At 43.4% G+C, this 20190-nt stretch overlaps 1 protein-coding gene across 1 annotated transcript; it reads right to left on the bottom strand.

The window, feature by feature from the left end:
* Positions 1-252: 252 nt before the first annotated feature.
* On the bottom strand, positions 253-18390 carry CIPC (CLOCK interacting pacemaker). Its single transcript, XM_074955995.1, is given in 3 exon segments — positions 253-4451; positions 4453-4719; positions 18183-18390. Coding segments are annotated over 3 exon segments (1020 nt in total). The 5' UTR covers positions 18330-18390; the 3' UTR covers positions 253-3845.
* Between the last annotated feature and the right edge of the window lie 1800 nt (positions 18391-20190).

The following is a 20190-nucleotide window of genomic DNA, read 5'->3' as shown; positions in this document are numbered from 1 at the left end:
GAGGAAACCAGCCTCTCCCCCTCCCTCCCCAGGGCTGGCTGAGCCAGTTGCCCTCTCTTCTGGTTCCAAAGCAACCCGTGGTGGGCAAAAGGTGTAACTGCAGCACCTTTCCAGCAGAATGTATTTTCTGCAGGGGAAAAAAAAACATCTGCAGGAGGCATGAATTCGGTGTGCGTGCAGTGGCACAGAATTCCCCCAGGAGTGTGTTTGTAGAGAGTATTTTGCAGTAAAGGCTCCATAGTTTAGTAGTATTATAGCAACCCACAATTTTTCAGGCACATACTTTATTTCATTCATATTTCACAGTCAGTCTCTAGAAAGCTTTACAGAAAAAAAAAATCACATTTTGTAATCAAGTTCTCATACTACAGAATTCAGATTTTGCAATGCACTTGAAGGTACAGAAAATATTTACATTCAACCAGAGTTATCAAAGTTTTAAAAAAAAACTTCATGAAAGCAATTAAAAATTCAAGATGTATAAAGTTATTAAAACTTTTGCATGAAAGCAGAAGTCTGGTTGACCCATCAACCTTCCCCTTTCCTTGTCATTTCTGCCAGTTGGTGGCAGGAGCAACAGCTGAAGCCTCAGAAACTGTTTAGATGACCTTTCAGAGCTCAGGACCTCTGGTTTAAGTCTAGGTTGTTAAAGCAAATTGTAGCTGATCCATAGATTTAAAAACCTCCAAAACCTGCAGGGCCAATGCTTACAGAATTGTTTGATTCAAGAGGCTAATGTTTCTGGACAATCTTGCTAGGCTGTTTCTGGATTCAGTTTAGAACTGGCTTCAGCTTCAGACGAAGTCTACTAAAAACCAATGAATTCTCTCACCATAGCTCCATGCTCTTTTATTTTACTAAACTTACAGCTAGGGTAGGAAAGCTTTTGCTATATAAAGCTTCAGTAAGGCTTCCAGCAATAAAGGCAGCTAAAAGACGGAGGAGTAAACTGGGGTTTGACAGCCTTTTGTATATCTACAATCAGCGCCCTCCAGTGTACTTTATTAATTACCTTAACTGCTAATTTATCTGGGGACATGATTCCTAGGTGACCCCAGATTTATTCAGTAGCTTAGAAGATTTTTCTCGTTCAGTACATACTGAATAAGAAGTTTGGATTCTGACAAGCAGTATGATTTCTAAACAGTTGCTGAACTTCTATTCACAGTTTTACTATGTTCACGTATATTTTATATAAAATTGTGTGAGCTACAGCAGATTTATACTGTCCAGGATTTTCCTACATCAGGAAGTACACTATATCCTGTTGGAGGGTAATTTTCTGCCCTCTCTGCTCCACCAGAGTGGAGCAAGTGGGAGCCTTCCTCTCTTCCCTTCAATCATCTGGGACTGAATTTCTGTCATTCCCCCACGCCCATTCCCCTTCATCTCTAAAATGTCCACAGTTCATTCTAGATCCATCACTTCACGTTCTAGAACAGTCATTCTTAATAAATAGGCTCTGAATTTAGGATTCTCCACAGCTTCAGATGGGAGAAGCAGCGCTTCCAAGGAAAGAGAAGGAACCTCTGAGGGCAGGACTAGGTGGCTCACATGTCTATTCCCCTCTCTGCAATCCCATACACAAACACCTGTATCACTCAGATCAAGAGAACAACCTTTACTCCCTTTCAATAAGGGGGTTGGAAGCTCCACTGCAGTAACTTTGTTGTGATTCTCTAGCAGGCTCAGGTGTCCAAGTCTTTGGCCTGGAGTGTGTGATGCCCTCCTGCCATATACAGCCTCTTGTTTGAATTTGGTGTCACTATGCTATGTGTTAACAGTAGCAAGCTAACTTCAGATATGAGGCAACAAAGGAAACCCACATAAGATTTTGGCCAAATTCCCATCGACTGCTCCTCCCCACCCCCACGCTTTCTTTGGTGGTGCTCTACACCACAGTTGGAATTGTGCTTAATCAGCTACGATTCAGTTGGGTTTTGAGGGGAACAGAGTCTTGGGGCCATCTGGGAAAGCTCTCTTTAGCTCCAGAGGCCAGTCCAAGTCTGACTTTCGTGTTCCATCCCCCCTTGAGGCACGTATGCAACTCCTTTTCAGTGAACTAATTAAGGTGCTGAAAAGGGAAAACTCTTCTCTTACCTCCAAAGTTTCCTAAGGCATTTGTTACAGTAATGCTGCAGGAGAATTCTTTAGGACCTCATGCAATGTTCATTTGAGGCCATTAGAAGGATGAAAGGGTCATGTCACTGAATTTAAAGACAAAAGGCCAACTCAAACTTTTTAACTGGAAAGCTTTTAGGTTTCTTTTTGAGAAACTGAAATACATACAGGAATGCAAGAATGTCAAGGCAATACTTGATCACATGAAATGCAAGTTTTGTTTGAAAAACATTGTGAAACCAAAGGGATCAGACTCTGATCATGTAATTTAGAATGGGAGAGACTGTTCACTTCATTCTTAGATTAGCATATTTTAAATCTCCTTATACAGAGGAGTATTTGAAAGACATGGCTCAAGTTGAAGGGAATACAAAGGAGAGTGACAAGTCAAATTCACACAATATGAAGATGTCTGTAGAACAGCTTTTGAAACAAGATTGTAGGGTACATCTGACACTACGGTCTAATGCCTCTACCAGAATCAGTGTGTAAGTGCATGCTTCAAGACTAGCAGGTTGGGAGAACTAATGAGAACATTAAAAAGTGTTCAAGGTCATATTCTTGGGAAGATGTCACCAAAGTGATCAGTGTCTCTTCTAGTGATACACTCAGATGTTTCTCATAAAAAGAAAAAACAGGGCTTGTTTCACTCTAGGACCTGTACAACCATTTTTTTCAACTCAGCAAGCTGATTTCACAGCCAAAAAAAGAGCCTCTCCTAAACTGGATAAAAACCAAAGGATGCATAGCTGCCTAGCGAGGAACACATTTTGGGAAAGTTCTATAGCCTGTGTTATACAGGAGGTCATACTAGTTGATCACAATGGTCCCTTCTGGCCTTGGAATCTAAGAATCTTCATTGTAATGCATTTTTAAAAAAATTACATAACAGCTTTTTTTTTTTTTTTTTTTTAAAGTAACAGTCAGTGTTTAACTTATTGCATACCTGGGAAATCCAAAGCCATCTTGCTTAGTACAGTTGTTAGCTGTTAATGGGCAGTTCAAATAAACCTGCTTTGGAATAAACACTTCCAGTGCATGTCTAGTGCTTTCAGATTTTCACCCAGCTCTCAACTTGAAAGAAACTAAAATAGGCAGGCTGACAGGGCCTGCCTAGAACTATTACATTTATTTCTAATATACCCCTCACCTCCCCATCCCTACTTTGCTCAAGCAATGCAATATATGGAGTGCAGCTTTAATGCAAGCAGATCTCCATTTGTTCAATGTGGTGATTATCCAAAAGCAAGACCACCTTATATCTTTGGAGTATTAACACAAAGCTGGAGATACCATGTTACCCATCCAGTTTCCTCTTTCCATATCAATTCATAAATGGCTACACTAGACTAGGTCCTTTGTCCCATTCTGTGAATTGGCTGTCTGGAGATAGGGGGTGAAAAAAGATGCTTGCTAGGAAAGAGCCATTTGCAATGTTCTCCATCGTAAGAGTGGGAACACATCACATCATAGCACTTTCACACCTTCATGGTCCAAAGAAGAGCACAGTTGCTCAGTCCCAGTGACATGAAGCAGTACTAATTCCAGCCTAGGCCTCCCATTGTGCCAGTCTCACAACTGGCATTTGGGACAGCTTATTAATGGCATGCTGCTTTGTGAATGAGTTTTTAAAGCAGCCTCAAACTTAGAAAGTGCTCTTGTAAAAGCTTGAGACAGAGGAAGAGAGGCACTGGAGTCACTTGAACAGCTATATATCTTTTGCGCTACATGTTGGGATATGTAGGAGAAGCCTCAAGGCTGCTGTCAGCTTTATCTGACCCCGTTAGAGATGCCTCTAGCTCTGCCCAGGCCTGAGGAGCATTGCCCTTTATTGCCTCCATGAACAACTGTGTTTGCTGCTTCAGCCGGTCCAGTTCAATCTGGGTTACCTGGTTCTGATGAATCAGCTCCTTGGTTTTCAAGGTGATCTCCAGCAATCCAGACCTGTGCAGCACAACAAAGGTATTCTGAAAGCGCTTGCGCTTGCGTTGCTGCTGCAACGATAGCTCAGGAGTAGTATAAAGTTCTTCTGCTGCCAAAGGTGGGCTGCAGGTTGCTAATTGCACGATATGATGTACTGGATTCTCCATCTCAGGAGATTTGCAGTCTGATATCTGGAGGAGTCCAGTAGGGGAAAAGGGAATCAAACCTGGGGCCTTTTGTTTGTCAGTAGAAATATACTGAAAGCCATCAATAGTTGACATTTTTCCACTTGCCATCACAGCTGGAGAACTCTGCTGAGTAGAGTCCTGAGCAGGCTTAAAGTCTGGTAATACTTGGGGGCAAGCACTAGGGGACAATAAACTAGTCTTATTGGACATAGTAGTTAGTATCTGTCCAAAGCCATTTCTGTCCACTGGTTCTCCCTCTTTCCTCCAGATCCCAGAAACGATCTCTTTTGCAGGGATGTGGTGCTGTCTTTGCATAGGAGTTCAGGATGGGCAGGTAATTAGTAGAGTCAATTCTCTTTTCACCAACAAGATGAGGGTTAATGGGAGGGGAGATGGCTGGACGAAGAAACACTAGCTGTGGCTGAGCTGGAATCACTTCAAAAGATGGCTGAACAGTCCAAGACTGAAGCTGCGATGAACTGCTTCCCTGAGAAGTATGGGTGGAAAAAGTGGAATTATCACAACTAAAAGTGTAAGAAAAAATGTTAGAAAAGTTTTATCAGAACAGGTGAGCCTGGTGCCAATGCTTGTAGACGCTGTTGCTAAATGCTGCCAGTTATAATGCAGTCTGAGTAGATTTTACCTCGTATAAATTCATTCTTCCCTTCTTGTGACACTGCTAGAGACCAAGCTGTAATTCAGAATCTATTTACTGCTGAACAGCAAATACATTCAGAAGTCATTCCGTTTTAGCATTCCTATTTATGCTAACACAAGCTGGCAGCAACCCTGGGCTTGAGGATATAAGAGAATAATAACTACAAGTGTCCAGAAAACTTTGAAAGAAAGTCACAACACTTAAAGTTATGATTTAAAAAAAAAACCATTCAGATGAACGCTGCACAAACATTCTATCTAGAAGTTTAAATTTTATATTAGTTGAGACATAGGAACTCTAATCCTGTCACTTCTATTCTTACAGCAAGCGCTTGAAACAGTCTCGGTTATTTCTAACACAGTAGGTGGTCACTAACAAGTGCTGCAGTTTTAAAATTTATTGAAACCATATATTATACAAAAACCTAGCACTTGAAGTAACGCCTACTAGCCCCAGGAGAAACACCTGCTCTACACACAAAGTTGCACCCTTTCAACACCACACCTTTGGTTAAACTGGTGCAACTTTGTGTGCTGAAAAGCTTAAAGTCCATTACTGTGGGAGAAAAACACCTGTGCCGCCTCTCCCTTCCAAAAGTTACAAATATTTCATTTTTTTAAATTGGCAGGGGTGTAACATCAACAATCTTGATTTAATTAAAAAAATCACTTACCACATTGATACTCTTTTGGCTCAAAATTGTGCCCTCAGCTAAACCTGTCCTAAGACATCCACCCTACCTCCCACTTGTTTGTCTCATCTACCTTTAATGGCGGGTCTTTTAGATGCCAATGCAGCAAAGCATTTGAACATGAGCTAGAGTCCATCTGTATTCAGCAAAGCACTTTACCACACAATTTAGTGCTTTGATGAACAGCAAACAGCAGAGGAAGGATGATCCTTTGGTTAGGATGCTAACCTGGGACTCAAGAGGCTTCTATCCCATAAGCAACCTGTGTTACTTTGGGCAAACCACTTAGAGGCCGAGAAACTGTTTCTCATCTATAAAATAGGAATAATATTACCTTCCTACTTCAGAGGGGTGCTGTGGGGATAAATACATTGTGAGGTGCTCAGAGACTATGGTAATAGGGGGTCCATAAATACCTTAGATATACAGATGGGCTGTAGAATTTGAAGCCTTAGGCTACATCTACAGCAAGCGGTAGGGGGTGTAATTCTCCTGCTTATGTACATATACTCATAATATCGCTCATCAACCTAGCGCAAGTATAAATAGCAATGGAGCTGCGGTAGCAAGTGTAGCAGCAGCAGAGGCATGGCTGAGCCATGCCAAGCACATACCCAACAATTTCAGGCAAGTTTGCGTTCAGCCTTGCTGCCAGTGCTACAGTGGCTACACTACTATTTATACTTGAGCTAGCATGAGTATATGTACACAAGCAGGGGAAATCACTCTCCTAGCTGGTAGCGTAGGCATAGCTTTAAAGGGTAAGCTCTTTGGTGCAAGGCCTGTCACTTACTAGATGTTTGCACAAAACCTAGCATAAAGTGGCCCTGATCTGGTTGATGCTTCTACATGCTATCTTGCTCTTCTTTGCTTTCCTGGATTCCTTTCTCAAAATAAATATTTTCCTACATTGTCCATTTCCTCCCTCGACCTTCTGTCACTCATTTTCCCCCCTGACACTGTGTTCTCTGGTCTTTCGTCTCCTACCAGAATCTCACTTTGTATCATTCTCCTTTTTCCTAAGTTATTCCACTCATCTCAGCCGATTCACATTTGGAAAGCTCACTTTACAGCTTTTTTTTTTTTTTTTTTAAATGAAAGCTTAAATTTTGCAACAGCCAACAGCACTTGCCCAGAAAGGCTTTGTGCGTGGGTGAGTGACTTTTACAAGACTTGTAAAAGCTTCGCAGATAAACTGCACTGAGTTTAGCAGAATTACAGTAGCCCACATTTTCACTTTAAAATCAGCACAGTGGATCTGCACAGCTAGTCGGTGTTTCTGTGTAGGAGGATGGTGCTGTTCTAGTAGTTCTCCTACAGCTGCTTGCCTGGTTGAAACAGAGGAGAAAGAGACAGAATGCTGATGACCTAACCTGGGATTTTAAAAAGTCTGTCTCATAGCCGTTGCACCAAGAATTGTGTGGGACAACAAATCAATAAACCCCCTTACTTTTGGCAATGATCACTGTATTCGGAGGCCCATTCCAACACAGTTGACTGACCTAACATATTCCAATTTGCTTAGTGATTACAGGTTGAGGCAGGAATGCGTTTCATGATCATTAACCTATATCCATTGTTTTTGTTTGCTGAAGTAAAGTCTTCCATTTTACTTTAACATGACTCCCTCTTTATTTTAATATAAAAAGAGGTTTGGACATGAAGATCTATGACACAATGGACTGTCTTCCTTGTTTATTCTTAATTTCTCTCCCTTACTCTGCTACATAACAGCATTCTATAACTTCGGTATATTATAAAAAACGGTAAAGTTCTGCTTGCAACATGCCCTGGGAAGTTTGTTAGCATAACAAGAAAGCCAGTATTTCATTTTCCATCTCTCACCCTAAAGGCATCAGAAGGTGAAGCTTGCCTAACCCCTATCAGATTGGAGCTTTGTGCATCTGCTTAAACAGTTTGTCCACATTTCCAAGAATGTTTTTTGGGGGGGACGGGGACGACCACACAGTGTTTTGTCAAGCTAAAGAGAGCATGTTGTGGAGATCAAAGAACTGACTTCCCTATAAAAGCCTACTCCAGACATCTCTTTCATTGCGCATCTTAACAGAGCCTCACTCTCTCGTTGGATATCGATACTGAAGTTTAACCAGATTTGCTTTCAACCATGCCAGCCTGGGCTGTGAGCTTGTCAGATCTCACAGGCAAGTCAGGGGAGTCTAAACTTGGATTGTGGTTTCTTGGAGGCTTCCCATCCATTTGTCCCCACTGCATTTTCAGGAATTTTTCACTCAGATGGAGGGCTGAAGAAATGTTGGTCCCGCTCTGATGAGAGAGTTAAAAACATGGTTTCTCTCACACCTTGTTTTAAGCTGCACATGTTTCACAAGTGGCTAACAATGTGCTGATAGACTGACAGAACAACGTGGCAGAGAAACTAATCAATTAATGAGTTCACCCAGTTGTTACAACTTAAGCCCTGAAATTTACTTTTTATTTAGTAATTGTTTAACATTTTGCTCCTAATCATCTTAATTTAGACACAAAAATATAGATTAGAACAGAAAAAGCTTTGACAAAAACAAATATAAGCAGAGATGGTTTCATATTTTATTCATTTTGAATTACACTTTAACATTTGCTTATGCTATTGGAACCCAAAATCCAAAAGCCTTCTTAAATACTTGAGATCTAGCAAGTGAAACTATTCTAGTTTCATTGTCTAAGCTGAGTAAAATACTCCTGGGGGAATTCTGCGCCACTGCACACACACGGAATTCATGTCCCCCACAGATTCCACCCCCCCAAATGTAGAAATACATACAGCCAAGAAGGCACTGCAGGTACACTTTTCACCCACCAGCGGCCATTGTGATGCCAGAAAAGAAGGCAGCTGGCTCAGCCAGCCGTGGAGAAGGAGGGGGAGAGGCGGTCTTCCTCACAGCACCCTGCCCACGGGGCCACATATGGGCGGGGGGGATGGACAGAGCGGGACACATGGGGGTGTTGGGGAGGTCACACAAACTGGGGTTCAGAAAGGCTAGTGGGGGGTGGGAGACTGGGGCAGGGGCACAGGAGCTAGCTGGGGGACAGCATTGAGCCAGGGGCTGATTGGGAGTGGTGGTGCAGGGCCACATGGGGACAGTGGCAGATGTGACTGACTGAATGGGAGAGGCTAGGGGTGAACCAGCATCTGCATGGGGGAAGCGCCCCAACTCCCTCACAATCCCTTCTCCCCACCCAAGAAAAGCCGTGCTCCATACTTCTCCCACCTACACCCAACAACCCTCCACGTGCACTCCCAGGTTCCTTCCCAGCAATTACTTCCGTCTCCCTCAGCTCCTCCATTACGAGGAATTCCCACAAGCCTTTGCACTGTTTCTGTATTGTAGTTTAAATGAATTATTACTCAAAGTTCTGTATTATTATGCCTAGTAAGGAATCTACTTGTCAAAAAACATTTCCTGAATCTGTCATCTGTGTTACAGACATACTTGCTGACAGGTATTTTGAAATATATTACCAGAATAACTGAAACTGGCATTTTTTAATATTGTGTTATTTTGACAAATAAAATATGCAGTTTGCAGAATTTTAAAATATTTTGCACAGCATTTTAAATTTTTTGGCATAGAATTCCCCTAGGAGTAGTAAAGCATCAATGCAGAAAGTACATTAGATTTCTAAAATTCTTTCATTTAAATAATCTGAGGTAATTAGTATTTTTTCTAAATATGTCTTATCTTTCCAGGATCCCTTTAAAATAAAGAGATTTAACAAACGTATATGAGGCATTAAGAATCTTACGTTTGATCTATCTTGCTGATGTTAGCCTGCCTCTGGCCAGGCACGTACTCACTCTAACAGATCTTCTACTGATACTATGATTCTATGAGTATAGCAACGAGTTAGATGAACATCACCCTTTAAAAGAGTTATTTGCAAAGCGCTCTTCTGAAAGGAAAACATACTTTCCAATATATTATTCCCCCCCCCCGCCCCCACCTCCCACCTGTTTGACCAGTACATTTTTCCTTACAACCTTGGGAGAAAGTGCTGGGAAGGAATTGCTTGTGGCCAGTGAGTAGAGCCAGGGCCCATCCTCTGTGTTCCAACACAGTGCATTCAACATATTCTCTGAGTTGGTCAGCTCCACAGAACTCAGACCCCCTGAACTTCCGTCTGGTAGATGCAAAGTCCAGTTATTAGTTGTTTTATATGCAGCACACTTTCTAACCTCCCACCTATTTCCTGATTCCCCATTGTTCAATCAGATTGTGCATAATGCTGCTAATCTGATTTTGGACGCCAACTAACATGGGCTTCATACATTGTCTGATGGCTGCTCAGTGGCCTCAGATTTTAGTTAAAAGAAAAGGAGTACTTGTGGCACCTTAGAGACTAACAAATTTGAGCATAAGCTTTCGTGAGCTACAGCTCACTTCATCAGATGCATTCAGTGGAAAATACAGTGGGGAGATTTATATAGAGAACATGAAACAATGGGTGTTACCATACACACACTGTAACCAGAGTGATCACTTAAGGTGAGCTATTACCAGCAGGAGAGCTGGGGGGTGGCCAGGATGGTGTTTTCAGGAAGATCACCGATGGACTGTAGTTTCCTCAGGAAGTCAGTGGTGTCTCAAAGATAGCTGGGAGTGCTGGTAGCGTAGGGCCTGAGGAGGGAGTCTACATAGCCAGACAATCCTGCTGTCAGGGTGCCAATGCCTGAGATGATGGGGCGCCCAGGATTTCCAGGTTTATGGATCTTGGGTAGCAGATAGAATACCCCAGGTCAGGGTTCCAGTGGTGTGTCTGTGCAGATTTGTTCTTGTGCTTTTTCAGGGAGTTTCTTGAGCAAATGCTGTAGTTTCTTTGGGTAACCTTCAGTGGGATCAGAGGGTAATGGCTTGTAGAAAGTGGTGTTGGAGAGCTGCTTAGCAGCCTCTTGTTCATATTCCGACCCATTCATGATGACGACAGCACCTCCTTTGTCAGCCTTTTTGATTATGATGTCAGAGTTGTTGCTGAGGCTGTGGATGGCCACTATGGCTGTAGAAGCCCTCTACACCAACATTCAACACAAAGATGAACTACAAGTTGTCAGGAACAGTATCCCTGATAATGTCATGGCAAACCTGGTGGCTGAACTTTGTGACTTTGTCCTCACCCATAACTGTTTCACATTTGGGGACAATGTATACCTTCAAATCAGCGGCACTGCTGTGGGTACCCGCATGGCCCCACAGTGTGCCGACATTTTTATGGCTGACTTAGAACAACGCTTCCTCAGCTCTCGTCCCCTAATGCCCCTACTCTACTTGCGCTACACTGATGACATCATCATCTGGACCCATGGAAAAGAAGCCCTTGAGGAATTTCCCCATGATTTCAACAATTTCCATCCCACCATCAACCTCAGCCTGGACCAGTCCACACAAGAGATCCACTTCCTGGACACTACGGTGCTAATAAGAGATGGTCACATAACCACCACCCTATACCGGAAACCTACTGACTGCTATGCCTACCTACATGCCTCCAGCTTTCATCCAGACCACACCACACGATCCATTGTCTACAGCCAAGCTCTACGATACAACCGCATTTGCTCCAACCCCTCAAACAAGAAACAAACACCTACAAGATCTCTATCAAGCGTTCTTACAACTACAATACCCACCTGCTGAAGTGAAGAAACAGACTGACAGAGCCAGAAGAGTTCCCAGAAGTCACCTACTACAGGACAGGCCTAACAAAGATAACAACAGAACACCACTAGCCATCACCTTCAGCCCCCAACTAAAACCTCTCCAGCGCATCATCAAGGATCTACAACCTATCCTGAAGGACGACCCATCACTCTCACAGGTCTTGAGAGGCAGGCCAGTCCTTGCTTACAGACAGCCCCCCAACCTGAAGCAAATACTCACCAGCAACCTCACAACAGAATCTTTAACCCAGGAACCTATCCTTGCAACAAAGCCCGTTGCCAACTGTGTCCACATATCTATTTAGGGGACACCATCATAGGGCCTAATCACATCAGCCACACTATCAGAGGCTCCTTCACCTGCACATCTACCAATGTGATATATGCCATCATGTGCCAGCAATGCCCCTCTGCCATGTACATTGGCCAAACTGGACAGTCTCTACATAAAAGAATAAATGGACACAAATCAGACATCAGGAATTATAACATTCAAAAACCAGTCGGACAATACTTCAATCTCTCTGGTCACTCGATCACAGACCTAAAAGTGGCAATACTTCAACAACAAAACTTCAAAAACAGACTCCAACGAGAGACTGCTGAATTGGAATTAATTTGCAAAACTGGACACAATTAACTTAGGCTTGAATAGAGACTGGGAGTGGATGGTCATTACACAAAGTAAAACTATTTCCCCATGTTTATCCCCCCCCACCCTCCACAGTTCCTCAGACGTTCCTGTCAACTCCTGGAAACGGCCAACCTTGATTATCACTACAAAAGGTTCCACCCCCGCCCCCGCTCTCCTGCTGGTAATAGCTCACCTTAAGTGATCACTCTGGTTACAGTGTGTATGGTAACACCCATTGTTCCATGTTCTCTATGTATACAAATCTCCCCACTGTATTTTCCACTGAATGCATCCGATGAACTGAGCTGTAGCTCACGAAAACTTATGCTCAAATAAAGTTGTTAGTCTCTACGGTGCCACAAGTACTCCTTTTCTTTTTGCGAATACAGACTAACACAGCTGCTACTCTGAAACCTGATTTTAGTTAGTAATTTTCAGTGATGGATATTTTTTATGTGGACCTTTCTTCACAACTGGCACCCTTGGTGTGGTCTCAGAGAGGCCAAGGATTGTACTTTGTCTTCATGCCTATTCAATCTATTAAAGCATACTAAGGTAGAACAGTGTTGCAGAATCTTGCACTGCCAGTTTGCTGTGACTGTTTTGTACCCAGGGCCTCTTATCTCCTTCAATCACTCACCTTTCACAAATAGAATTATTTTTTCTCATGAAAAGGAAAGATCATTGCATAGTTTTGGTGTGTATTAAAACTGTACGTGGATGTGCCATTTTAATCAACCTTACAAAAATTACTTTCTAGTGTAACAGGCTGTTTGACATTCTGGTCACATGTAACTCAATAGGTCATGCAAGGACCACATAGGAGCCCCTTTTTCTAGACTGTAGCTAAAATGAAAAATATGCCCATTAGAAGTAGAGACTCAAGTAAGCCCCAATACCGTGCAGATTGACAAAATGAGCTTTAGAAGAGTATAAAGCTTGGCTTTGAAGGTTTTAGTAGTCACAGGATTTTCAAACTTACCCTATACACAAAAGTTCTCCCACCCTTCCACATGAGTTTTCTGAACTATAAAAAGATAAGTTTGTTAAGCAAACTGTGAAGTTTAAAGGAAATAACAGGAGGAAAGTTAATTATCTTTTTCTAAACCTGAGAATCCAGATTCTTTGTCAGATTCAGCTGCTGCTATGCTGAACTGATGCGTCAATCTCTTCATGTCCATCACATTGCCCAGTTTGGTTAATAGCCTTCTGGGGCTCTCTCTAGGTGGGTACTTTCTCTCCATTCTTTTACAGTGCTGGAGACAGAGCTGTCAACACTTTTTCCATTGGGGGTGGGGGTGGAGGAGGAAAAGGAAGAGATCTGGAACAAACAAAACAAAAACAAAAAACAAGTCCCTCTGAAGCTGAGGAAGGTAATTCCACTGATGCAGAATAAGCTTTGCAATAAGAGAAGCTCATCTTTCTCTGACAAGTCCTTGAAATTATATTAACAGAGCTGGTTATTTAACATCCAGCTCTAGATTTGCCATTTTTATAAAAAAAAATTCAGGTCAGTACATAGACTGTCAATAATAGCAGAGCTTATTCCCTGTAAACCTCCCTCTCTAAACTTTATAACCTAGAGTGCTAAAAACACAAACACACATTATTATTATAGGCTGTGCTAAAAAAGATGCCTATAGGTAAGGTTGCCTGACAATTTACATTAGACAACCTAGTTTTCAGTTGCTTAGCTTTACGAAGCTGCTTGGGTTGAAATATTTCATGCTGGGTGTCTGCCACAGGCTAAGCAGTTTTATTTGTTTGGTTTTTTTAAACAAAGAGTTACAGCTAAGTTATTCAGCCATTTCTCAGAATGAGGTTAGGAAAAATGATGTTTTGTTTTGTTGTTAAGAATTCTTACAACTATTTCACTGAGAATCTCTAGCTCCTCCATGCTTTGGAGCACAAACTTGACATCTGTCTGGGGAGCTGCCCTCGTGTCAAGGATGTGCCTTTTATCATCTTTGTGAAAGTCCACCTAAGTTTGGCCAAGTTGTGAGCCTCTGAAAATCTGAGTTCATGCATGCTCAGTATAGACTTGTTGGAATTCACAGCTAAGTTCTCCAAAGATTTCATCTACACCAGGGATCTCAAACTCAATTTACCTTAGGGCCAGTGCCAGTCCTCAAATCCTCCCAGTGGGCCAATAATGTCACTGAAGATGGCATTCAGAAAAGAAAACGTTTATATTGAATTTTTGATTTCAAATTTCTTAGAAATAATAAAACTGTCATACAACTTTATACAATTCTTTGCCTGCTAGAGAGTGTTTTAGTGTTTGCCAGACACCTGGCAACGCTTCAAGTTCTTTCAGTTTGTTGACATTTGGCCTCAGTGACTGAGCAGTTGAAACCTTCAGGATTGCAGCAAGGTGTGCATCAGATAGTTGTGTTTGGTATTTTTACTTGTTTATATTCATTGTGGAAAAAAGTGACGCAGCCTCCATGGCTGACTCTGCCCGGCAACTAGTGATGCCATCTCTGTCACTCTCCTCCAGCCAATGGGAGCTGTGGGGGGCGGCGCCTGCAGCAGACAGAGCCGGCAGCATGGCTGCATGCGTCTTCCTCCATGGGCCGCAGTGGGGAGGTTCTCGGGCCGGGACTTTGAGACCCCTGAGCTACACTGAGCATGCCTCTGGGGCTAGCAAGACTTTTTCTGTAGTTGTTCCTCCCAGCAGCTAGGGGCTGCTGAGGCAGCAAGCACAAGAACTATGGGAATCAATATGGTTCTACATGACTACAATATTGGTTTTTTTAGGGATGTTAAAAGAATGCTAAAGTTGCAGAGTCAGTGGAACACTACTCTGGAAAACTGGATTTTATCCCCATCTCTGCCACACAGTTTTATGACAAGTAACCATTAACTGTGTGTTACCCATTTTGAGACACCTGGGGTCTGATTTGCAGAACTGCTGAAATCAGAACAGCAACTGCTCTCAGATAGCTGTGCTCTGAAAAATACAGTTTTATAAAATACTAAGCTCCCTAAAAAGCCAGGCCATAGGCCTTTCAAACTGGGAACCCAAAATTCATGTACACTTGATAAACTGGAGAATTGGTCTGACATCAATAAGAAAATCCAACAAACTGCGAAGTGAACTTAGAAAGGGAAGATAAAATGCACAAATACCAAAAGGGGAATTACTGGCTAGGCAGCAGTTCTGCAGGAAAAGGTCTGGAGGGTAAAGTGGATCACAATTTGCATATGAGAAAACAGTGTGATGCTGTTGTGAAAAAGGCAAATGTCATTCTGGGATGTATTAAGAGGAGCGTCATCCTTAAGACATGGGAGGTACATGGTTTTCGGTACATGTCGTCAGTCTCCCATCCTTCCCTGAAAGGAACGGCAAACAATCATTTCACGCCTTTTTTCCTGGTTTATCCGTGCAGACACCATAGCACGGAGCCCGCTCAGCTGCACACTGCTTTTGTGAGCATTGTAAACACCTTGCACGTTATCCTGCAGTATGTGCAGAGCCTAGTTAGGAGCCACCAGCACAAAGAAGATTGTGAGGAGGACATAGACACAGACGTTCCTGAAAGCACGGGATGTGGCAATTGGGATATCATGGCGGCATTGGGGCATGCTGATACAGTGGAACGCCGATTCTGGGCCTGGCACACAGGCACAGACTAGTGGGACCGCATAGCGTTGCGAGTATGGGATGACTCCCAGTGGCTGCGAAACTTCTGCATGCATAAGGCCACTTTCCTGGAACTTTGTGACTTGCTTTCCCCTGCCCTGAAGCGCAGGAATATCAAGATGAGACCTGCCCTGACAGTTGAGAAGTGAGTGGTGATAGCCCTGTGGAAGCTTGCAACACCTGACTGCTTCCATTCAGTTGGGAATCAATTTGGAGTAGGCAAATCTACCGTGGGAGCTGCTGGGATCCAAGTAGCCAGGGCAATCAATACCCTTCTGAAAGAAGGGTAGTGACTCTTGGAAACGTGCAGGTCATAGTGGATGCCTTTACTGCAATGGAGTTCCCTAACTGTGGTGGGGCGGTAGACAGAACGCATGTCCCCATCTTGGCACCGGACCACCTTGCCAAAGAGTACATAAACCGCAAGGGGTACTTCTCAATGGTGTTGCAAGCACTAGTGGATCACAGAGGCTGTTTCACCGACATCAACGTGGGATGGTTAGGAAAGGTGCATGACTCTCGCATCTTTCGGAACTCCGGGCTGTTCAGAAAGCTGCAAGAAGGGACTTTCTTCCCAGACCAGAAAATTACCATTGGGGATGTTGAAATGCCAAATAGTTATCCTTAGGGACCCTTGCTTCCATGGCTCATGAAGCTGTACACAGGCAGCCTGGACAGCAGTAAGGAGCAGTTCAACTATAGGCTGAGCAAGTGCAGAATGGTGGTAGAATGTGCCTTTGGACATTTAAAAGGGCACTGGCACAGTTTGCTGAGTAGGTTAGACCTCAGTGAAAGCAATATTCCCATTGTTATTGCTGCTTGCTGTGTGCTCCATAATATCTGTGAGAGTAAGGGGGAGACGTTTATGGCGGGGTGGGAGGTTGAGGCAAATCGCCTGGCGGCTGATTTTGAGCAGCCAGACACCAGGGCGATTAGAAGAGCGCACCGAGGTGCGCTGTGCATCAGAGAAGCTTTGAAAAATAGTTTCATGACTGACCAGGCTACAGTGTGACAGTTGTGTGTGTTTGTCCTTGATGCAAAGCCACCCCCTTTGGTGAATGTACTTCCCTGTAAGCCAATCCCCTTCTCCTGCTTCGACCATAGCTGGCACAGGAAATAAAGTCCCTATTGTTCTGAATCCATTCATTATTTATTAAAAAAAAAACTTCAGATCACCGACAACACTGACTAATAAAAGGTAGCCTGGGTGTACAAAGAGCTTGATAACGGGGTGGGGGAAGAGGGAAGGACAAGGCCATATTGCTTATTGTAGCCACACTACAAATCAAAGCTGTTTGAATGACAGCCTTCTGTTGCTTGGGTCATCCCCTGGAGCTAAGTGGCAGGGTGCCTGGATCCTCCCCAGCCCGCGTTCTTGGGTGTTTGGGTGAGGAGGATATGGAACTTGGCGAGGAGGGCAGGTGGTTACACAATGGATGCAGCAGGGGGGTCTATACTCTAGTTGCCTTTCCTGCAGCTCTACCAGATGCCTCATCATGTCCGTTTGCTTCCCCATTAGCCTCAGCATCTCCTCCTTCATGTTCCGATCATGCTCACTGTATGCTTTCCTGGCCTCTAACACTGAATGCCTCCATGCATTCAGCTGTGCCCTATCCGTGTGGGAGCACTGCATGAGCTCTGAAAACATGTCATTGCGAGTGCATTTTTTCACCTTCTAATCTGCAATAACTTCAGGGACGGAGTTGATGCGGGGAGCACAGAAGCATTTGCAGCTTCAGGGGGGAAAGAGGGAGAGTAGACTTTTAAGAAGATCCTTTTTTGAGGAAAAAAAAGGGAGACTTTTACAGTGAATCAAACAATTCACAGCAGACAGTACATGTGTTTTAGGTACAAGGTCGCACTTTGCCTTTTATATTGAGTGCCTGCCAGTATGGGGACACATCATACATGGCTGGGCAACAGAATTTGGTTTCCAAGCAGCCATGGTAAGCCAAAGGGTATGTGGGATTGGCTTCTTCTGCGTTTATAACATGTGGAAATAGTTTCAAACTGCAGTGCCCTCCTCTCCCATAGCAACCAATGCCAGTTGGGTTTGCAGTTTAAAAGGAGGGGCTGTGGTTTTGGGGTGGATCTGCAACACACCCCTCCCCCACCCCCACGTGGCTATTCTCCGGGGTGATCCCTTTTAGCTAAGCGCAAACAGCCCAGCATGCCCAGGGTCTAATGTGTTGTGGATCACCAAACAGAGGGTATTACTGTTCCCTTACAAAACTTCCCCTATTTCAACGAGGTGACCATGGATAATATCACCCTCCTGAGGTTGACACAGAAAGATAAAGACCGAATGTTGCATGAATGCAACCAAAACTCAGGACCTTTCGCTGCCATGCTTTGTGCTGCAATGATTCCAGACTACTTGCTACTGGCTTGGCATGGTAAAGTCTCCTACCATGGAGGACAAAATAAGGCAGCCCTCCCCAGAAGCCTTCTGCAAAGGCTTTCAGAGTACCTCCAGGAGAGCTTCATTGAGATGTCCCTGGAGGATTCCCGCTCCATCCCCAGACATGTTAACAGACTTTTCCAGTAGCCGTACTGGCCCGGAATGCATCCCAATTCTTCAGGGCAAATCAAACATTAAACACTATTGCTTTTAACCCCTGTAGTGTTGTTACAAATGTGCACTCACCAGACGTGCCTTCTCCACCTTCAGGGTCCGGGAACAATAGGCCCTGGGAGGGTACCGGCTCCAGGGTGAGGAAAAGGTCCTGGCTGTCGGGGAGAACGAATTCTCTACTTTCCTGCTGCGCATTCTCCTCCTCCTCCAAATCCTCATCTGTGTTGCGTGAGGCTGCCACCTTGCAGGTGTCCACAGAGAGTTTTGGGGTACTGCTAGGGTCCCCCCTGCACCTAGAATGGCATACAGCTGATCAGAGAAGTGGCATGTCTGGGACTCTGATCCGGAGTGACTGTTTGCCTCCTTTGTCTTTTGGTAGGCTTGCCTGAGCTCCTTAATTTTCACGCGGCACTGCTGTGTTTCCCTGGTGTAGCATCTCTCCACCATGCCTGGTGCGATTTTGGTATATATATCAGCATTTCTTCTGCTGGATCGGAGTTCTGCCTGCACAGATTCTTCTCCCCATACAGCAATCAGATCCAGTGTCTCCCATTCGTTCCATGCTGCAGTTCATTTGCAATTCTGGGACTGCATTGTCACCTGGTCGATTTTAGCGCTACTCCCCTCATCGGGGAGGAGTACAGCGGTCAATTTTAAGAGCAATTTACGTCGGCGGAATGGGGTTGGTTGTGTAGACGCATTCATTATAAAATCGACCTAATGCGGCTAAATTCGACCTAACCTCGTAGTGTAGACCAGGCCTAAGGTTCCACAAGGACTCCTCGTTGTTTTTGCTGATACAGACTAACACAGCTAACCCACTGAAACCTGAACTAAAACTGTTTCATACTTGAGTTTATTTAGTACACTATATGATAGATTCATCTGGAGAAGACTCTCTGCATAAATATTCCTAACTCTTTAAAGACTCTTAAACAAGCTACTAATTCCTTACGTGCGACATGTGAATTAGTAAATGGAAATGTAATTTCTTGTATTGAACTGTGGAAAGGCAATGCCTGGCTCTACTTGATGACTGTGAAGTTCAACAGTATGGTGACCCAGATAAGACAGTGAAGATAAAATGCATAACTTATCTGTAATTAAATCAATGGTCTTTTGTGAAAAATGGAATACTCATGTATATTTTAATTTTCTTACAAAGAATGCTGTCAGTGAGCTAATTGGAGACCTTCAGGAAGTGGAAGCATCTTCAGAATGAGCATGCATCTTCAAGGACTGAAGCGTAGATAGAAGACTAATGATGTAGCTCTATTCTCATTTCCCGACATAGAGAGCACTGACTAAAAACCGAAGATTATTCAAACAAAAACAAACCAATCCACTGTGCTAAGGGGAGTTAAGGTTCCTTAGGCCATGTCTATACTGAAGACTTCTGCCAGTATAGCTATGTTGGATAAGGGTGCAATCCCCGATCAACATAGTTATGCTGACAAAAGCCCCTATTGTAGACACAGCTATTTGTGAAAAAACACAGTTTTGCCAGTGTAGCTTGTTTTGTACAGTTTTGCTGGAATAAGCTGAGTCCACATCAGAAGCATTTTACCAGTACAGTATACTGGTATATCTATATTGGTAAAGTGTTCCTGGCATAGACATGGCTTCAGAAATGCCGCTTCTTCCCACATCCTTTCAGAACATTAAAGTTTGAAGTTTGAAATTATACTATGAAAACCATAAAAAAGGTACAATTAAGATAGTACTTCCCACACCCCACACTCCCACGTCCTTCAATTTGCCCTTTTAGAGTAGGACAGGCATAACTCAAACCTCTGAAAATGATGGAAATGAAGATAAGGTAAGTCAGACTTTTGTTAAGAGAAAGTTGAGGGGACTAGTGTTGGCAAGCTGATCATATGATTGGTTAAATAGCATCACCTGAACGCCTATTATTAGACCATTGGCAAATACTGTCAAATATTTGAGCAAGAATGCCCTAATATAGGTGGTGGCCTACTTTTTTATTGCATCATGGTCTCATCTGTTAGTAAGACATTTAACCACATGCTAATGCTACTGTTGGGGGGAAAAAAAGGAGAACTAACTGAAAATTTAACAT

The sequence above is a fragment of the Natator depressus genome, chromosome 6, assembly GCF_965152275.1.
Source record: "Natator depressus isolate rNatDep1 chromosome 6, rNatDep2.hap1, whole genome shotgun sequence".
In the NCBI taxonomy this organism is placed as follows: Eukaryota; Metazoa; Chordata; order Testudines; family Cheloniidae; genus Natator; species Natator depressus.
This window is presented reverse-complemented; position numbering and strand designations above follow the sequence as displayed.